This window comes from Pagrus pagrus (assembly GCF_965226575.1).
Source record: "Pagrus pagrus genome assembly, chromosome: 4".
NCBI lineage: Eukaryota > Metazoa > Chordata > Actinopteri > Spariformes > Sparidae > Pagrus > Pagrus pagrus.
Genome location: NC_140188.1, coordinates 11984363 through 12002839, shown reverse-complemented (window position 1 = coordinate 12002839; position 18477 = coordinate 11984363). Strand labels below are relative to the sequence as shown.

Genomic DNA, 18477 nt, shown 5'->3' with positions numbered 1-18477 from the left:
TAAGTAACATGCTTTCTAAATTCAGAAATCTCTTTGCTGTAAATGGCAAGTAAACACCGGACTTAATCTTTATGTGACTTTATGTGAGTCTTGTAGCTGTCTCAACAGGTTCCCTGACAGAACTGTTTCAAAGCTACTGTCCCCAAAGTGAGACAAACAGTAGTGGGCAGCATCAGAATGACCTTATATGTTTTCTAGAAAACATACTAATTTAATTTGGTCTGACACATTTAGGGAAATGTTTATATATTCAAATAAGGCAATATAATAATAAGACAGCCTGAAAGGCAAATGCTGGGATCATCCAAGTTGCTATTAAATTGACACCAGATGAGCATCTAGATAATTACATCATGTATAGAGTTTTTGCATCTTTGACAAAGAGCAAAATGCAATCTGCATAAAAAGTGATTTTGTGACTTTTAATTCCCGGATTGATACCTTTATGATGAGTGTCATCTGTGAGTGAGCAAACAGAAATAAGGAGATAGGACAACTATGTCACCATTGTTGTAAAATCCACACTGTAAAATGTTGTTTTGTTTTTTTGCAAGTATTTCCACTCAATAATATCACATTTATTTTATCAGCTCTAAGAGAAATAAGATTATTTGTATGGGACAGGTCTTGCATGGTGTAATATTAATTAAGGGTCTATTAACAACAAACATTAAAGTGATTTACAAACTATACACTATGGTTCATGGTTTCTATTTACTGACATTTTTTTTTCTTTTACACTTTTTATTTTATGTTATACTAGTATTGTTTGTGTATGTGTATTATGTTCTGCCCACATAGCCTGTGCCCTGATGGGTGGTGTAAATGTTTAAACAGTGATGGAGAGGACGCAAAGGGGATGTCATAGCTGTGCATATAAAATGACGTGACATTGTATGAAAAATACAAGCAGTTGTGGAAGGAGGAGTGCAGTCATGGGAGCTTTTCCCAAAATACATTTCCTCTTGTCTCTGTACCATATCTTGTTTTTTTTCTATTCCTCCTCTGTACCCTCTGCATCTTCCTCTGTTCCCTTATCTTGTAAGTTACGAAGAAAGTTTCACCTTAATGAAATGCACAAGCCTGGTGATTTGATTCTAGGTGGTTTGTTTGAGGTCCACTACAGCTCTGTCTTCCCTGAGTGGACATTTACCTCAGAGCCAGAACAGCCCAGGTGCAAAGGGTAAGGAAGAACATGTTACTGTGCTGATGGATGTGCTTATGGATAATATACATTTTCATGTGATATTTTGCAATCTTTTATTCTGTATTTATTGAGTTTTCACAGAGGAAATTACGCTTTAGTGGTTAATAGTGATATTTTGTGTGTTAGCTTTGACACTCTAGGGTTCAGGCATGCCATGAGCATGGCCTTTACTATTGATGAGATCAACAAAAACTTCAATCTGCTACCTAATGTGACTCTGGGATACAGTCTTTATGATAACTGTGGTGCACTTGTTGTTGGATTCAGTGCTGGATTATCACTGGCAAGTGGCCGCGAGGAGCAGTTTCTGCTTAAGCAGAACTGTGTAGGGAGCCCTCCTGTCCTGGGGATTGTGGGTGATTCCTACTCTACATTTTCAATTGCTACCTCCATTGTGCTAGGTTTATTCAAAATGCCCATTGTAAGTTTATTTACCCTTCTCATTTAGATGGTTGCATTTGTATTTATGCTACATAAATTTAGTCCATATTAAAAAATGATTCACTGCTGAAACATTATCTTACTTTGACTGGGTCTGACTTGAGTTTATACTGTATGTTTCTCTGTAGGTGAGTTATTTCTCCACATGTTCCTGTCTGAGTGATCGGCAACGGTTTCCATCCTTCTTTAGAACAATCCCAAGTGATGCTTTCCAGGTGAGTCACTATTACCAAGTTGAAAACTGCAAACTATGTAAGTTTCATGCAGTACAGCAAGCTTGTAGAAATTGTCACGAAGACACCAAACCTTTCTTTTAATGGGATTAATTACTTGTGATTCAATTGTGAAATGCATTTGAATATATAATGTATGTGAATTAAGGTAGGTTGCACATCAAATTGAAATAATAAATATCCACTTAGGTGCGTGCTATGATTCAGATATTAAAGCACTTTGGTTGGACTTGGGTCGGCCTGCTGGTCAGTGATGACGACTATGGACTCCATGTTGCTCGATCCTTCCAATCTGACCTGGTTCAGTCTGGTGGAGGTTGTCTGGCCTACTTAGAGGTTTTACCCTGGGACAGTGACCCAAGTGAACTCAGGAGGATTGTACATTTGATAAGGACATCGACGGCTCGTGTGATCATGGTGTTCGCACATGAGTTCCACATGATGCATCTAATGGATGAGGTTGGAATTAAATATAATGTAATTTAGAAATACATGATTCAAGAAATATGATGAATTTTTGGTGTGTTTGTGTCTTCATTCTCTAGCAAAATCTTGTCAATAATCATCACTTTCAATCAAGCAAAATGATCTACAACAGCGAATTTCAGTTCCAGTTAGCTCTTCATCAGGCCATATTGTTTGATATTGTTACCTGAGTAGATGTCAAAGATTTCAGGCTGTAGAAGAGTTTGCTGTAACTTGAAATATTTAAATACAGCATCAAGTTCCCATCAGTGTTCTGGCATGAAAGGACCAGTCCTTAACAGTAAAAGGAATAAAACGTTATTCTAATAAAATTAAATTAAAGGTTATAAAGTGAAGCTAACAAAAAATAAGTACAAAAAATAGTTATAAACTTAAATTATGCATTTTCATGCAGGCCAAATCAAATCCATTATGTATGAAAAAAAGAGAATTTACCTTACTTTACAGCGAATGCATCTTTTTCTTAGATTGTTAAATCATTTTGCTCCCGATAACTTGTTTAGATCTGTGCTTATATGACATTAAAAAAAGCTAAACAGAGGAGTACAAATATTTGTCAAAAAGCACACTACTTTTTGCAACAAAAGTCTGAAACATATATTTTATATTGCTATACACAGGTGGTGAGGCAGAATGTGACAGGCCGGCAGTGGATAGCAAGTGAAGCCTTGACAACAGCGGCTGTGCTGCAGACCCCCCGCCTCATGCCGTACCTGGGCGGCACACTGGGCATCGCCATCCGCCGAGGAGAATTACCAGGATTCAAGGAATTCCTCTTACAGATACGTCCTGACCAAATTGATAGTAGCAACTATGGAAATAGCATGGTAAGAGTTCAGCCCTCAGTCTACAAACATATTTAGAAGGATGACCAAAGAATAAAGCACTGTAAAAACAACCGTAATAACAAAATGTAAAATAAATAGTTGAGGAGTTAATTTGCATATCGTGTCAAATCAAAATAAATACTTTTATTGAATACACATTTTAGATTGTGGTATCATATAGTTGTCAGTTCTTACATGTAAACATTACTTATGTAATAGTTATATGTTGAAGCTAGCCAGTGTCATTTTGACCTCCCTATAAAATAATTGATATCATCCCACAGTCCTTCAAGCGTTGCCCCTTTCTAAACTGTCTGCTGCATCCGTGTCTGTCTCCTACAATATGACTGACAGAGGACCCCTACTCCACCTGGGACCCTTCAATTAATTAATGAATCAATACATAGTTCCATCAATTAAAACTTCATTAGTGAAACTGGGTGCTTTTGACCCCAACACATTGGTATTTTTAAAAAGCAATAATAAAAAAAACATAAAATGATATATTATGAAATCATTAGGAACAAACTGATTGACAAAGTCATGATAACTGGAATGATATAAAGAACAAGTCACATATGACAAAAAGTGTACATCTGAGGTTAACGGTACAATTTGATAGAAAAAAAAAGATAAATATTAACGATCAATAATTAATAATATATTGTAATTGCTGATAATATTGACTTTATTATACACTACATTTCAGGTGAGGCAGTTTTGGGAATCCACATTTCAGTGTAGATTTGCACCACCTCCAGCAGGTTGGGTTGAAGCTGGTGGTGCTCTCTGCACTGGAGGGGAAGATATTGAAAGTATGGAGACTGAGTTTTTGGATCTTTCTAACCTCAGGCCTGAGTATAATATTTACAAAGCTGTGTATGCTCTGGCCTATGCCCTTGATGACATGCTGCAGTGTGAGCCAGGGAGAGGGCCTTTCAGCAAGCACAGCTGTGCCACTTTGCAAACACTGGAACAATGGCAGGTGTGATATCAATTTACACTCCACCTGTTTATGTTTTGAAAAAAAGCTGCAACACCCTGAGGTCCTTACTGAATGTTGTTTTGTAAGTAAAGAATATTATAACCAAAATTGGTAAACTGGATACTGATTCCATTATTTTTTCCTAAAAGAAAAATATTTAATCCAGCATAGCAGGAGAAAACACTTTCCTATTTTGTTAGACATCAATTGCTATTAAACCAGAAAAAACAACAGTCTGAATTTCAGGGTGTCTTAATAATGAGATAAAACTTTAAAAACATTTTTTAAAAAAGGGTCTGGGTGGAGTCCAGATATATCACAGTCATTATAATTTTTTCTTCAATATTCCTGCAATCCATTTATAGGTTTTAAATTACCTGCAAAAGGTCAACTTCACCACACCATTTGGTGATCAAGTGTCATTTGATGAGAATGGTGATGCCTTACCAATCTACGATATCATGAACTGGCTGTGGCTCCCTGATGGAAGAACTAAAGTTCAGAATGTGGGTCAGGTTAAGAGGTCGGCCTTCAAAGGTGAAGAACTCACAATTGATGAAGACAAAATCTTCTGGAATTTCGAATCAAAAAAGGTTATATTTGATTTTTCAGAAAACCTTTATTTTGGACTGTAGATCTGAGCAGTGTACAATGATATGGAGTTACAATTTTATTGTTCTCCCTACACTGTAGCAGTGCAAAGTAGTGTAGAATAACAGATATTTATTTTTCTCCCGACAGCCACCCCGCTCAGTGTGCAGTGAAAGCTGTCTTCCAGGTACCCGCATGGCCAGAAAGAAAGGGGAACCTGTGTGCTGTTTTGACTGCATCCCTTGTTCTGAGGGAAAAATCAGTAATGAGACTGGTTAGTATACAGTTTAAAACAGTGATGCTTGGAGGTATGAATAAAGATATATCTCAAGATTTCCCTATTTTCACAGACTCCATGGAGTGCACCAGTTGTCCAGAGGACTTCTGGTCCACTACCCAGCATGACCACTGTGTTTCAAAGAAAACAGAGTATCTCTCCTACCATGAGCCTCTGGGAATCTGCTTGACAACCACCTCGTTACTGGGGACATTTTTCTGTGCTGTTGTCCTGGGCATCTTCACCTATCATCGCAGCACACCTATGGTACGCGCAAATAATTCAGAACTGAGTTTCCTGCTCTTGGTGTCTCTCAAGTTATGTTTCCTGTGCTCACTGCTGTTTATTGGCCACCCCAGGCTGTGGACATGCCAGTTAAGACACGCAGCATTTGGGATCAGCTTTGTGCTCTCAGTCTCGTGCATTTTGGTTAAAACCATGGTGGTTCTGGCTGTGTTCAAGGCCTCCAAGCCAGGAGGGGGAGCCAGTCTCAAGTGGTTTGGTGCAATGCAGCAGAGAGGGACAGTTATGGTTCTTACTGCTATCCAGGCAGCAATCTGCACTGCTTGGCTTGTCTCTGCCTCACCAGCTCCCCATAAAAACACTCAATACCACAATGACAAGATAGTTTATGAATGTGTAGTTGGGTCCACGGTTGGTTTTGCAGTGTTACTGGGTTACATTGGCTTACTAGCAACCCTTAGCTTCCTGTTAGCATTTCTGGCGAGGAATCTGCCAGACAACTTTAATGAGGCCAAACTCATCACATTCAGCATGCTGATCTTCTGTGCTGTGTGGGTGGCCTTTGTCCCTGCTTATGTCAACTCACCAGGCAAATATGCAGATGCGGTGGAAGTATTTGCCATCCTGGCCTCCAGTTTTGGTCTCTTGGTGGCACTGTTTGGACCCAAATGTTTCATTATCCTGCTGAGACCAGAGAGGAATACAAAGAAGGCAATCATGGGTCGAGGTACCACCAAGTCATAAAAGCAACAGTTGAAGTAACATGATCAACTGGTCTGAACCAGTCATTCAGTAGTGATTTGCTCATGGGATGGCCAATATATAACAAATAAGTAACCTGCTTTTTAACTTTGATATTTGAGAAAAGAGATTAAAAACAAACTGCAGGAAATAAATGTTTTTGTGTGTGAAACAAATTCTTACTTCATTGCCCTTGTGTCTATTAAAGGCTTTGCCTGGGTGTACACCTGACTAAATCTCACCGATGAAATGAAACCACTTTTTATGTGACTTTTGTAGTCATCCAAACAGGTTCCCCATGAATTACCATTTCAACTTTTTGGTAGCTACTTTAACTGAAGTAAGTGAAAAGCAGTGAGAGGAATCAACGCCATCTTATGCTTTTAAGATTAATATTCGTAATTCATTTAAACCAGTCTGACACATTAAGGGAAACATTTAGGGATGAAAAATTAAGCCTGTGCCCATGAACTGCTCATGACGTAGAGGCCTGACCCGACAATAAGCCCGACTGTAGCGCAACATTTGAGTCTAAACCCAAAGGAGGGAGGATGTCCCGGTCTTCATGCTATCATATTTTAAAATCTTGGCAATGAAGCACATTTCCTGTCTACTCTCTGGTGTTACTCTCGACAGTCAAGTCAAAGTACTCCAACAGACTAGTTTCCCCATTCTCGTTTGGGATTTTAATTAGCTCCCCTTTCGCTATCTTGTGCCTCAGTTCTTCCATGGCTGACAGAGAGAGAGAGAGAGCACGGAGCCTGGCCCGACCCGGGCCCTCGCCCGAGGTCAGGCCTCAGGTTCTGTAGGTCTCAGGTCGGGTTGCAGACCTCTATAAGGGATCCCAATATGACAAACAATTCCGTGAAAGCTTGAACAGCATGAAATCCCAAAAGCCTAAAGCATTTTTTTTCTAACCTTTGAAACCTACACTTTGTAAGCACTACAAATGGGTATTTCCCCACAATACTATCACTTGTGTTTTTTCAGCGTTAAGAGAAATAAAATTGTTTTGATGCAGCAGTTTGGTGTTACATTCATGAAGGGTTTCGTAACCAGACAATCTCTGCAGTAAATACAATTTGACTAGCTAAACAAGGAGTGGTAAATGTATTTATACTATTCAAATACTTACAAAGACATTATTCTTAATATAACCTTTCTAATTATGTGGACCACAATCCCCTTTGATTTCTGAAGAAAAAGATGATAATTTGTGACTGAAACTTGTATAATGAGGCAGAAAGGCATAGGGAAATTTAAAAAGAAATCAGAGAAATGAATATGTTTTTGGAAATCATTAGGGGAAAAATGCAAGGAGAAAATAATACAGAAACTCACACACCAATAAAAACTTGAAAATAAATGAATATTTTTTAAAATTAATAAATTAATGAAAAGGAAAATACAGTTAATAAGGAAAGTAAATAAATACAGGAGCAAAGGCAAACAGAAATATCAATTTAAGTCAATTTTAATGAATTAATTAATACCTGCATTTATTTTAATATTACTTTAGTGGATTCATGGTATATTTCATTTTATTTATCAAGCCATTTATTCTATCTTTTTTTTGGCAGTTTCAGCTCTCTTGGGTCATTGAAAAGTATAACAATGACGGAAAGAATGCAAAGAGGATGACATAGCCCCGCATGCTTATAAAATGAAGTAACCTCTTATGACAAATAGAAACCGTTGTGACACCAGTTGTGAGGGAGGAGGGCAGTTATGGGAGCTTTTCTTGGCTGGTATGTCCTCCTTTTTTCCATCTCTTCCTTCTGTTCTGCATCTTCCTCTTTTCCCTTATCCTGTCAGTTATGGAGAAAGTTTTATCATATCGAAATGCACAAACCGGGCGATGTGGTTCTAGGTGGGCTGTTTGAGGTCCACTACAGCTCTGTTTTTCCCGAGTGGACATTTACCTCAGAGCCACAACAGCCCAGTTGCAAAGGGTAAGGAATACAACCTACTGTGCTGAAATTCCAATTAAAAATTCAATTTAGCTTTTTGTGACAGTTTAGCAATGCTTTTGAAATGTTAAAATACATCTATATAAAGTACACTATTGTGATTGTGTATTGTTATTAATACAACTGTAGATATTTTATTTTATTTTTTTTGTACAAATCTACTTAGTTCCCATGATGCCATATTGCATTTTAGTGGTTAATAGTGATACTTTGTGTGTTAGCTTTGACACTCTAGGGTTCAGGCATGCCATGACCATGGCCTTTACTATTGATGAAATCAACAAAAGCTCCAATCTGCTACCTAATGTGACTCTGGGATACAGTCTATATGACAACTGTGGTGCACTTGTTGTTGGATTCAGTGCTGGATTATCACTGGCAAGCGGCCGAGAGGAGCAGTTTCTGCTTCAGCAGAACTGTGTAGGGAGCCCTCCAGTCCTGGGGATTGTGGGTGATTCCCCCTCTACGTTTTCTATTGCTACCTCAAATGTGCTAGGTTTATACAAAATGCCAATTGTAAGTTTCCTGTCATATCTTTTCTTGTGTTGCATTTTTGCTATCTTTAATAAATTATTGAAATAATATAAAAATCTCCATTGGTGTCTGAGTTACATGACAGTTTCTACTGTATGTTTCCTTATAGGTAAGTTATTTTTCCACATGTTCATGCCTGAGTGATCGGCAACGGTTTCCATCCTTCTTTAGAACAATTCCAAGTGATGCTTTCCAGGTGAATCACTAAATTGAGATTTGCAAACTATATATGTTTGTTTCAGGCAGTACAGCAAGCTTGTAGAAGTGATGACGTCATGACCAAAACCTTTTCTTTTCTCTTAATAGGATTAATTAATTGAGACTCCATTGTGAAGCTTTAAAATATAAATTGTATACCTTGTATTGGTTTGTTGTGTATGCAATTTTAAAATAATATTATTTTCTGTTCAATTATCCCTTCACACCATTCACTTAGGTGCGTGCTATGATTCAGATATTAAAGCACTTTGGTTGGACTTGGGTCGGCCTGCTGGTCAGTGATGACGACTATGGACTCCATGTTGCTCGATCCTTCCAATCTGACCTTGCTCAGTCTGGTGGAGGTTGTCTGGCCTACTTAGAGGTTTTACCCTGGGACAGTGACCCAAGTGAACTCAGGAGGATTGTACATTTGATAAAGACATCCACGGCTCGTGTGGTAATGGTGTTTGCACATGAGTTCCACATGATTCATCTAATGGAAGAGGTTGGAGTTAAATATAACTTAGAAATCTATGATTTTACGAATGACAACATCTCAACAAAAGCATATGAATGATCATCAGTTTTAATCAATAAAATAAAATTTCAGCTCCCTGAAAAATGTCATCAGGTCAAATTGAAGATGTTACATGTGTACATGTGAATTGTGCTTGTACTATTTGTATATTAGTGGGTTTGAATGGACAACTCATAAAGAGTGAAAAGTGTAATAAATTATTCTAATAATTATATCATTATATATTATATATTTGTTGGGTGATAAAGGGAACCTTACCAACAAATGGAAGCTTGTTGTCAACTTCAGTTATGCATTTTGAGAGAGCCCCAAATTATGTATTATGCATGAAAAAATGCAATTATAATGATTGCTTCTTTGTCTTAGTTTACAGATAGATTAGATAGCTTGTCTCATATGTTTTACTCAGGTGATGAGGCAGAATGTGACTGGCCGGCAGTGGATTGCAAGTGAAGCTTGGACATCAGCTGCTGTGCTCCAAACAGCCCGTCTCATGCCATACCTGAGCGGCACACTGGGCATTGCCATCCGCCGAGGAGAAATACCAGGGCTCAGGGAATTCCTATTACAAATGCATCCTGACCATGACAATGGAAATAGTATGGTAAGACTTCAATCTTAAAAATGTATCTTAACTAATGTTATTTTGTAATCTCTACCATTATTTTTTTTTTCCATACACTACTTTTTAGGTGAGGCAGTTTTGGGAATACACATTTCAGTGTAGATTTGTACCACCTCCAGCAGGTTGGTTGGAAGCTGGAGGAGCACTGTGCACTGGAGAGGAAGATATTGAAAGTGTGGAGACTGAGTTTTTGGATCTCTCTAACCTCAGGCCTGAGTATAATATTTACAAAGCTGTGTATGCTCTGGCCTATGCGCTCAGTGACATGCTGCAGTGTGAGCCAGGGAGAGGGCCTTTTAGCGGGCACAGCTGTGCTACTTTGCAAACACTGGAGCCATGGCAGGTGTGATATCAATTTACACTCCACCTTTTTATGTTTTGAAAACAGCCGCTACACTTTGAGGTACATACCTTGTACTGACTTTAATTTTGATTCTGAAAGTATTAGTATGAAAAAAAAACCCACATTTTGTAAAAATGACATTGGTATTCCAGCTATTAATTTAACTGCTTTCCTTCAAAAGTAAATTATTATCATTGCAAAGAGTAGAATAAAAAGAGCTAGTTAGACAAAAAACAGACTGAAATTCAGGCTGTCTCAATACTGATGTTTATCTTTGAAAAGATAACAAAAGGTCCTGATTTTGTTGCTAATCGTTTAAACAGTTGGATAAACCTCCCTTCGGCTGGACTCTACTGCACTCATTATCCGTTTATTTTAATTTATATCATCCAATTGTAGCTTGTACATTACTTGCAAAAGGTCAACTTCACCACACCATTTGGTGATCAAGTGTCATTTGATGAGAATGGTGATGCCTTACCAATCTATGATATTGTCAACTGGCTGTGGCTCCCTGATGGAAGAACTAAAGTTCAGAATGTGGGTGAGGTCAAGAGATCTGACCACAAAGGTGAAGAACTCACAATTGATGAGGACAAAATCTTCTGGAATTTTGAATTGAACAAGGTCAGTTTTGCTTTTCAGACAACTTCCCCAGTTGTTCACTGTAGATCTTAGCAGTCAATAATAATGTGGAGTTACAGATTTATTTTTCTCCCTATAGCCACCCCAGTCAGTTTGCAGTGAGAGCTGTCCTCCAGGTACCCGCATGGCCAGAAAAAAGGGGGAACCTGTGTGCTGTTTTGACTGCATCCCCTGTTCTGAGGGAAAGATCAGTAATAAAACTGGTGGGTGCTCATGTTCAAAGTTTTTCTTTTATGTTAAAGAGATTGTACACCAAGAATGTACCTCATCATCTTCCCCTTTTTCATAGACTCTATGGAGTGCACCAGTTGTCCAGAGGACTTCTGGTCCAGCACCCAGCGTGACCACTGTGTTCCTAAGAAGACAGAGTTTCTCTCATACCATGAGCCTCTGGGTATCTGCTTGACAGCTGCATCGTTGCTGGGCACATTTTTCTGTGTTATCACCCTGGGCATCTTTACCTATCACCGACAAACACCTATGGTACGCGCTAATAATTCAGAACTGAGTTTCCTGCTCTTGGTGTCACTTAAGCTATGCTTTCTGTGTTCACTGCTCTTTATCGGCCGCCCCAGACTGTGGACGTGCCAGCTGAGACATGCAGCATTTGGGATCAGCTTTGTGCTTTCTGTCTCATGTATTTTGGTTAAAACCATGGTGGTTCTGGCTGTTTTTAAGGCCTCCAAGCCAGGAGGGGGAGCCAGTCTGAAGTGGTTTGGTACAGTGCAGCAGAGGGGGACAGTTATTGTTCTTACTTCTATTCAGGCAGCAATCTGCACTGCTTGGCTTGTCTCTTCCTCACCAGCTCCCCATAAAAACACTCAATACCACAATGATAAGATAGTTTACGAGTGTATAGTTGGGTCCACAGTTGGTTTTGCTGTGTTATTAGGTTATATTGGCCTACTAGCAACCCTTAGCTTCCTGTTAGCATTTCTGGCAAGGAACCTTCCAGACAACTTTAATGAGGCCAAACTCATCACTTTTAGTATGCTTATCTTCTGTGCTGTGTGGGTGGCCTTTGTGCCTGCTTATGTCAACTCTCCAGGCAAATATGCAGATGCGGTGGAGGTATTTGCTATCTTGGCCTCCAGTTTTGGCCTCTTGTTGGCACTATTTGGACCAAAATGTTACATAATCCTGCTCAGACCAGAGAGAAACACAAAGAAAGCAATCATGGGCCGGGGCACCACCAAGTCATAAAAGTAACAGTTACAGGAAAATGATCAACTTGTTTGGACGAATATTCTACATTAATTCAATAGATACCTTCCATGAACTTTCCAATGTACAGTATAAAAAACAAGTAACCTGCTGTTTAACTTCAGGAATGTTTTCACTGTAAATAATAAATTAAGAGGGACTCAAAGCAATAAAGAAATGTTTATGTGAAACTGATTCTGTGTTATTGCCCATTTCTTGCCTGATGACATTCTAATGGATTTTGAAGACCTTGAAAAGCTTTGCCTCACTTTCAGCCTTATTCCATGTAACTAAGGAATGCCTAAAGTCGAGAAAAGCAGCAGGAAGCATCAGCACCAGCTTAAGTTAAGCTAAGACAAATCTCTATTGAACCCCAGCCCGGAACAAAATATGGTTATGGGTAAGTCGATTATGATCCACACCTTCAAGCATTACAAGAAGATGATGTGAAACTAAGGGGCCCCCTCAAGCTCATACTGGGGATTTTTTTTCAGGAAATATTTTGCGTTCCCTCACATACATTTCTTCCATTCAGTTCCTCTGAGCCACATTGTTATGGATCAAGCACACAGACCTCTTCAGCCTCTCCCCTGGACCTCTGCTGTTCCTGTTGAGGTCATTCGTCCTCCGGAGCCACTCTTCACACAGCCTGTCTGCTCTACCTATGGTAAATAGGCTGGGTGGCGGAGCAGTGACAGTGCAGCCCGGTGGCAGCAGACAGCTAGCCTGTATGCCCTAGCTAGCCACGAAAACTATTCCCGATATGACCCTCAAGGGTCTCCGTATGAAACTACCCAACATACACATGGTACAGATATACATTTTTATTGGCAAAATCTAATGAGGAATAGCAAGAGAATTAACATACAATTACAAAAAAAAAGAGAAACAAAAAATCTTGAGCAACTGACAGAAAAGGAGTACAAAAGGACTGCAACGGACTCAATGCAAGTATTTTTTTGTCGCTTAATTTCTCAGGGACAGTGCATATGAACATAATGGCAAACATGGCAGAATTAGCCAAGACGCTATTTTTTGTCTATAGTCCCTGGCCAGGTGTAAATCTGGCAAAATAAAATCAACCAATTGTGAAATCTATTTAAATAACTGACACCATGGATTTCATATGGTTTGTGGATTATATTTGTTGAAAAACGTTTTGACATGGCAAAGAATTTTACGTTAACTTTTCCATGTTATTATGACATAAATTACTTTATATGTGTATTATGTCCTTCCCCCTTAGCCCATACACAAATGGCTGGTGTGAATGATGAAACATCATGACAAATGGTGCAAAGGGGATGACCAAGCCCTGCATATAAATTAAGTAAACTTGTATGAAGAAAAGAAATAGCTGTGAAGGGAGGAGGGCAGTTATGGGAGCTTTTATTGACACATATGTTTGTATCTACTTTATCTTGTTTCTTTTCTCTTCCTCCGCTTTTTGCTTTGCTTCTTCCTCTTTTCCGTCATCTTGTAAATTATGGGGAAGGTTTAATCTTAATGAAATGCACAAACCTGGCGATGTGGTTCTCGGTGGGCTGTTTGAGGTCCACTACAGCTCTGTCTTCCCTGAGCAGACATTTACCTCGGAGCCAGAGCAGGCAAGCTGCAAAGGGTAAGTTTCAGACACATACAGCAGACAACACTAATCTGTGCAAAATGTGCTGTCTAAACAGATAATTAATTCAAGGAAGAAAACATCACTGTGCAGAAATACTTATGAAACATTAGTAATCTTGTGACAGTTTAAGTGATGCTTTTCGAATAGTAAAATCCATCCATAAAATATATGTCATTGTCACTGTGTAATATGCAAATGACACAGGTTTAGTGTTTTGTATTTCTACCCAGATTTTACAAAGCCATATTACTTTTTAGTTAAAAATAATATTTTGTGTTTTAGCTTTGACATTCCAGGGTTGAGGCAAGCCATGACCATGGTCTATGCTATTGATGAGATCAACAACAATTCTAATCTGCTCCCTAATGTGACTCTTGGATACAGTCTTTATGATAACTGTGGTGCACTTGTTATTGGATTCAGTGGTGCATTATCACTGGCAAGTGGTCGAGAGAGACAGTTTCTGCTTCAGCAGAACTGTGTAGGGAGCCCTCCAGTCTTGGGCATTGTGGGTGATTCATTCTCTACATCTTCTATTGCCATCTCCAGTGTGCTAGGTTTATACAAAATGCCCATTGTAAGTTTCCTATTTCCTATTTTTTGTATTGTTGACTTGTATCTACTGAACTTGAATAAAAGCCATTTTAAAAGTGATTGCTGAAACATGAACACATTTTGAATGGGTCGACATTAATTAATATTGTATGCTTCATTGTAGGTGAGTTATTTTGCCACGTGTTCCTGTTTGAGTGATCAGAAGCAGTTTCCATCCTTCTTCAGAACAATCCCAAGTGATGCTTTCCAGGTGAGTCACCGAGTTGACAACTACAAACTATGTTTGTTTCAAGCAGTACGGCAAGCTTGTAAAAATTGGGAAACATTTTAATTATATAATCTATGCTGCAATAATTTAAGTTAGTGGTATGTCATTACAAGAGAAAATACTCATCTTTGTACTAATCCCTTCACAACAATATATTCACTTAGGTGCGTGCTATGATTCAGATTCTGAAACGCTTTGGCTGGACTTGGGTTGGCCTGCTGGTCAGTGATGATGACTATGGACTCCATGTTGCCCAATCCTTCAAATCAGACCTGACTCAGTCTGGTGGAGGTTGTCTGGCTTACTTAGAGGTTTTGCCTTGGGATAATGACCAAGCAGGACTAAAGATGATTGTGGATGTGATAAAGAAATCCACAGCTCGTGTGGTCATGGTGTTCGCACATGAGGGTCTCATGATTCATCTCATGGAAGAGGTTGGGCTTGAAATAGAACTTTATTGGAATTTAATATTATAATACAACCTTATCTTTTACCAATCAGTTACAGTAACATATTGTATTGTGACAAGTAGAGTTCATTGACTACAGTTTTTAACATACACAGCATGCAGACTCTATATTAAATTGGACATCTTGCATTGCATGCCATAGAGAATAATTGTTATAGACAAATAAATATTTGCTATGAAGCAGAATGTCTTTTTGAAACAAAAGTCTAAAACATATATTATATACAATGCTCTACACAGGTTGTGAGGCAGAATGTGACAGGCCAGCAGTGGATAGCAAGCGAAGCTTGGACATCAGCTGCTGTGCTACAAACACCCCGGCTCATGCCGTACCTGAGCGGCACACTGGGCATAGCCATCCGGCGAGGAGAAATAACAGGGTTCAGGGAATTCCTCCTACAAATGCGTCCTGACCAAAATGACAACGGTAACTATAGAAATAACATGGTGAGATTTCAATTTTACCATATGAAGTTAATTAATTAATAATGATGATAATAATAATAATAATAATAATAATAATAATGTTATTTCTGTCAAATGTGACTATATAATACACTACATTTCAGGTGAGACAGTTTTGGGAATACACGTTTCAATGTAAATTTGACCCAGCAGGTTGGGTGGAAGCTGGTGGAACACGGTGTACTGGTAAGGAAGATATTGAAAGTGTGAAGACTGAGTTTTTGGATCTTTCTAACCTAAGGCCAGAGTACAATGTTTACAAGGCTGTGTATGCTCTGGCCTATGCCCTTGATGACATGCTGCAGTGTGAGCCAGGGAGAGGGCCTTTCAGTGGACACAGCTGTGCCACTTTGCAAACACTCAAGCCATGGCAGGTGTGATATCAATTTACACTCCACCTATTTACATTTGAAAAATACCTGCTAAACAAAATATCAGCATACATTTTAGGTTGTCTCAATACTAAGATAAAAAGATAAAAGAAAGATTAAAGTGCCTTGATATTGTAGTAAATCTTTTAATAATTTGATACATCTCTGTTTGGGTAGAGTATTGCTAATCTTCTTATTTATATGTTTATAATCCATCTGTAGATTGTAAATTATTTGCAACAGGTCAATTTTACCACATCATTTGGTGATCAAGTCTCATTTGATGAGAATGGTGATGCCTTACCGATCTATGATGTCATGAACTGGCTGTGGCTCCCTGATGGAAGAACTAAAATTCAAAATGTGGGTGAGGTCAAGAGGTCGGCTTCCAAAGGTGAAGAACTCACAATTGATGAAGATAAAATCTTCTGGAACTTTGAATCAAACAAGGTCATTTCTGCTTTTTAAGACACCTGTCATTGTTTTGGATTGTAGATAATAATATAGAGTTACAGATTAAGTTTTCTCCCTGTAGCCACCCCGCTCAGTGTGCAGTGAAAGCTGTCCTCCAGGTACCCGCATGGCCAGAAAGAAAGGAGAACCTGTGTGCTGTTTTGACTGCATCCCTTGTTCTGAGGGAAAAATCAGCAATACGACTGGTGGGTGTTCATATTTCAATATATTATTTTACTTTAAGGATAACAACTGTATACTAAAGCAAGGATCTTTCTCACCTGCTTTCCAGACTCCATGGAGTGCACCAGCTGTCCTGAGGACTTCTGGTCCAGCCCCCAGCGTGACCACTGTGTTCCTAAGAAAACAGAGTTTCTCTCCTACCATGAGCCTCTGGGTATCTGTTTGACAACCACTTCATTGCTGGGCACATTTATTTGTGCTGTTGTCCTGGCCATCTTCACCTATCATCGTAGTACACCCATAGTACGCGCCAACAATTCAGAACTGAGTTTCCTACTCTTGGTGTCACTCAAGTTATGCTTTCTCTGTTCACTGCTGTTTATCGGCCGTCCCAGGCTGTGGACATGCCAGCTAAGACATGCAGCATTTGGGATCAGCTTTGTGCTTTGTGTCTCCTGTATTTTGGTGAAAACCATGGTGGTTCTGGCTGTGTTCAAGGCCTCCAAACCAGGAGGTGGAGACAGTCTCAAGTGGTTTGGTGCAATGCAGCAGAGAGGAACAGTTATGGTTCTTACTTCTATTCAGGCAGCAATCTGCACTGCCTGGCTTGTCTCTTCCTCACCAGCTCCCCATAAAAACACTCAATACCACAATGACAAGATAGTTTATGAGTGTGTAGTTGGGTCCACAGTTGGTTTTGCAGTGTTACTGGGTTACATTGGCTTACTGGCTACCCTTAGCTTCCTGTTAGCATTTCTGGCAAGGAACCTTCCAGACAACTTTAATGAGGCCAAACTCATCACTTTCAGCATGCTGATCTTCTGTGCTGTGTGGGTGGCCTTTGTCCCTGCTTATGTCAACTCACCAGGTAAATATGCAGATGCAGTGGAGGTATTTGCTATTTTGGCCTCCAGTTTTGGCCTCTTGGTGGCACTCTTTGGACCAAAATGCTTTATAATCCTGTTGAGACCAGAGAGAAACACAAAGAATGCAATCATGGGTCGAGGTACCACAAAGTCATAAAAGACATTTTACAATAAAAAGTTCAAGTAGTTGAAACCAATATCTATTTTCAATTCATTCAGCAGTGAAACACTTTTGAAACTGCCTATATTTGTCAAATAGTTAACCTGCTATTTAATTTCAGAAATGTTTTTACTGTAAATAATGAATTCAGAAGAAACTAAAAACAATAAAAAGTGTTTGTGTGAAACAGATTCTTGATTAATTTTTGCCCCTTTTTTACTGGAGGTCCTCCTGCACTGATGGGGCAATGGTCACCATGCAGTGCTTGCGCCTCTTGAAAGTCAACAGTTTCAGTCCCTGGCTCAATTTCATCTCTGCGGAACATCACAGTGAAGTATCACTGCGAGCATCTCATCTTGGGAAGCATTCTGCAGTCCACAATGGGCGGCAGCTGTAGGTTGCTGCCCTCTGTGTGTTCTCATCTGAGGCACCTGAAATGGAAAGGGCTAGGCTGGGGAATGAAGGTACCTGACAAACTTCTGGATGCTCTGACTCCATTCAAGGGGAAATCAAATTAGTGGAAAACCTGCCATTGCTGAAGAAAAATAGGATAATGGCCTTACTGCCTTATGTATAGTGAGACACAGACTCGATAGCCATTCCCTTATTGGCTAGCTAGTGTCAAACGCAAATTTTCAGTAGATGTGTGTTTGATTGGAGCAGTGCTATACCCAAAGAGGCCAGTAGAGTGTGGGGCCTGTGTGAAAATAGAACAGAACTAGCTTATGCTTTCAAGAAAATACTCATATTTCATGTAAACAATTTTGAGTTTTGGGATTTTAAACAACAGCAAATTGTCATCTGCATATAATGCAAGTTTGTCATTTTTTGTTCCCAGGCCAATTGGTCTGATTTATCAAATTGAAGCAAACATTAAATACTTTATATTCTATAGAAAATTCAATGAAAAACCTACACTCCCTTAGATTTTGAAGACAAATATGAATATACCACACATTTATTTCACATA

General features: G+C 39.1%; 3 protein-coding genes across 3 annotated transcripts; all 3 read left to right on the top strand.

Annotated features, from left to right (window-relative positions):
- Positions 1-812: 812 nt before the first annotated feature.
- Positions 813-6034, top strand: LOC311255807 (extracellular calcium-sensing receptor-like; the record flags this gene model as incomplete). Its single annotated transcript, XM_084350457.1, has 10 exons — positions 813-821; positions 1047-1183; positions 1334-1628; positions 1777-1863; positions 2071-2340; positions 2988-3194; positions 3904-4179; positions 4545-4772; positions 4921-5044; positions 5121-6034. 10 exons carry the CDS (start codon positions 813-815, stop codon positions 6032-6034), a joined length of 2547 nt encoding a protein of 848 aa, XP_084206583.1.
- A 1839-nt stretch (positions 6035-7873) lies between these two features.
- LOC311255806 (extracellular calcium-sensing receptor-like) lies at positions 7874-12090 on the top strand (the record flags this gene model as incomplete). Its single annotated transcript, XM_084350456.1, has 9 exons — positions 7874-7983; positions 8223-8517; positions 8645-8731; positions 8972-9241; positions 9684-9878; positions 9967-10242; positions 10642-10869; positions 10967-11090; positions 11177-12090. 9 exons carry the CDS (start codon positions 7874-7876, stop codon positions 12088-12090), a joined length of 2499 nt encoding a protein of 832 aa, XP_084206582.1.
- Positions 12091-13469: 1379 nt separating this feature from the next.
- On the top strand, positions 13470-17558 carry LOC311255805 (extracellular calcium-sensing receptor-like; the record flags this gene model as incomplete). The annotated part of the gene is made up of 9 exons (XM_084350455.1): positions 13470-13711; positions 14000-14294; positions 14436-14522; positions 14705-14974; positions 15250-15456; positions 15579-15848; positions 16068-16295; positions 16381-16504; positions 16591-17558. The coding sequence occupies 9 exons, from the start codon at positions 13470-13472 to the stop codon at positions 17502-17504; spliced, it is 2637 nt and encodes an 878-aa protein (XP_084206581.1). The 3' UTR covers positions 17505-17558.
- Between the last annotated feature and the right edge of the window lie 919 nt (positions 17559-18477).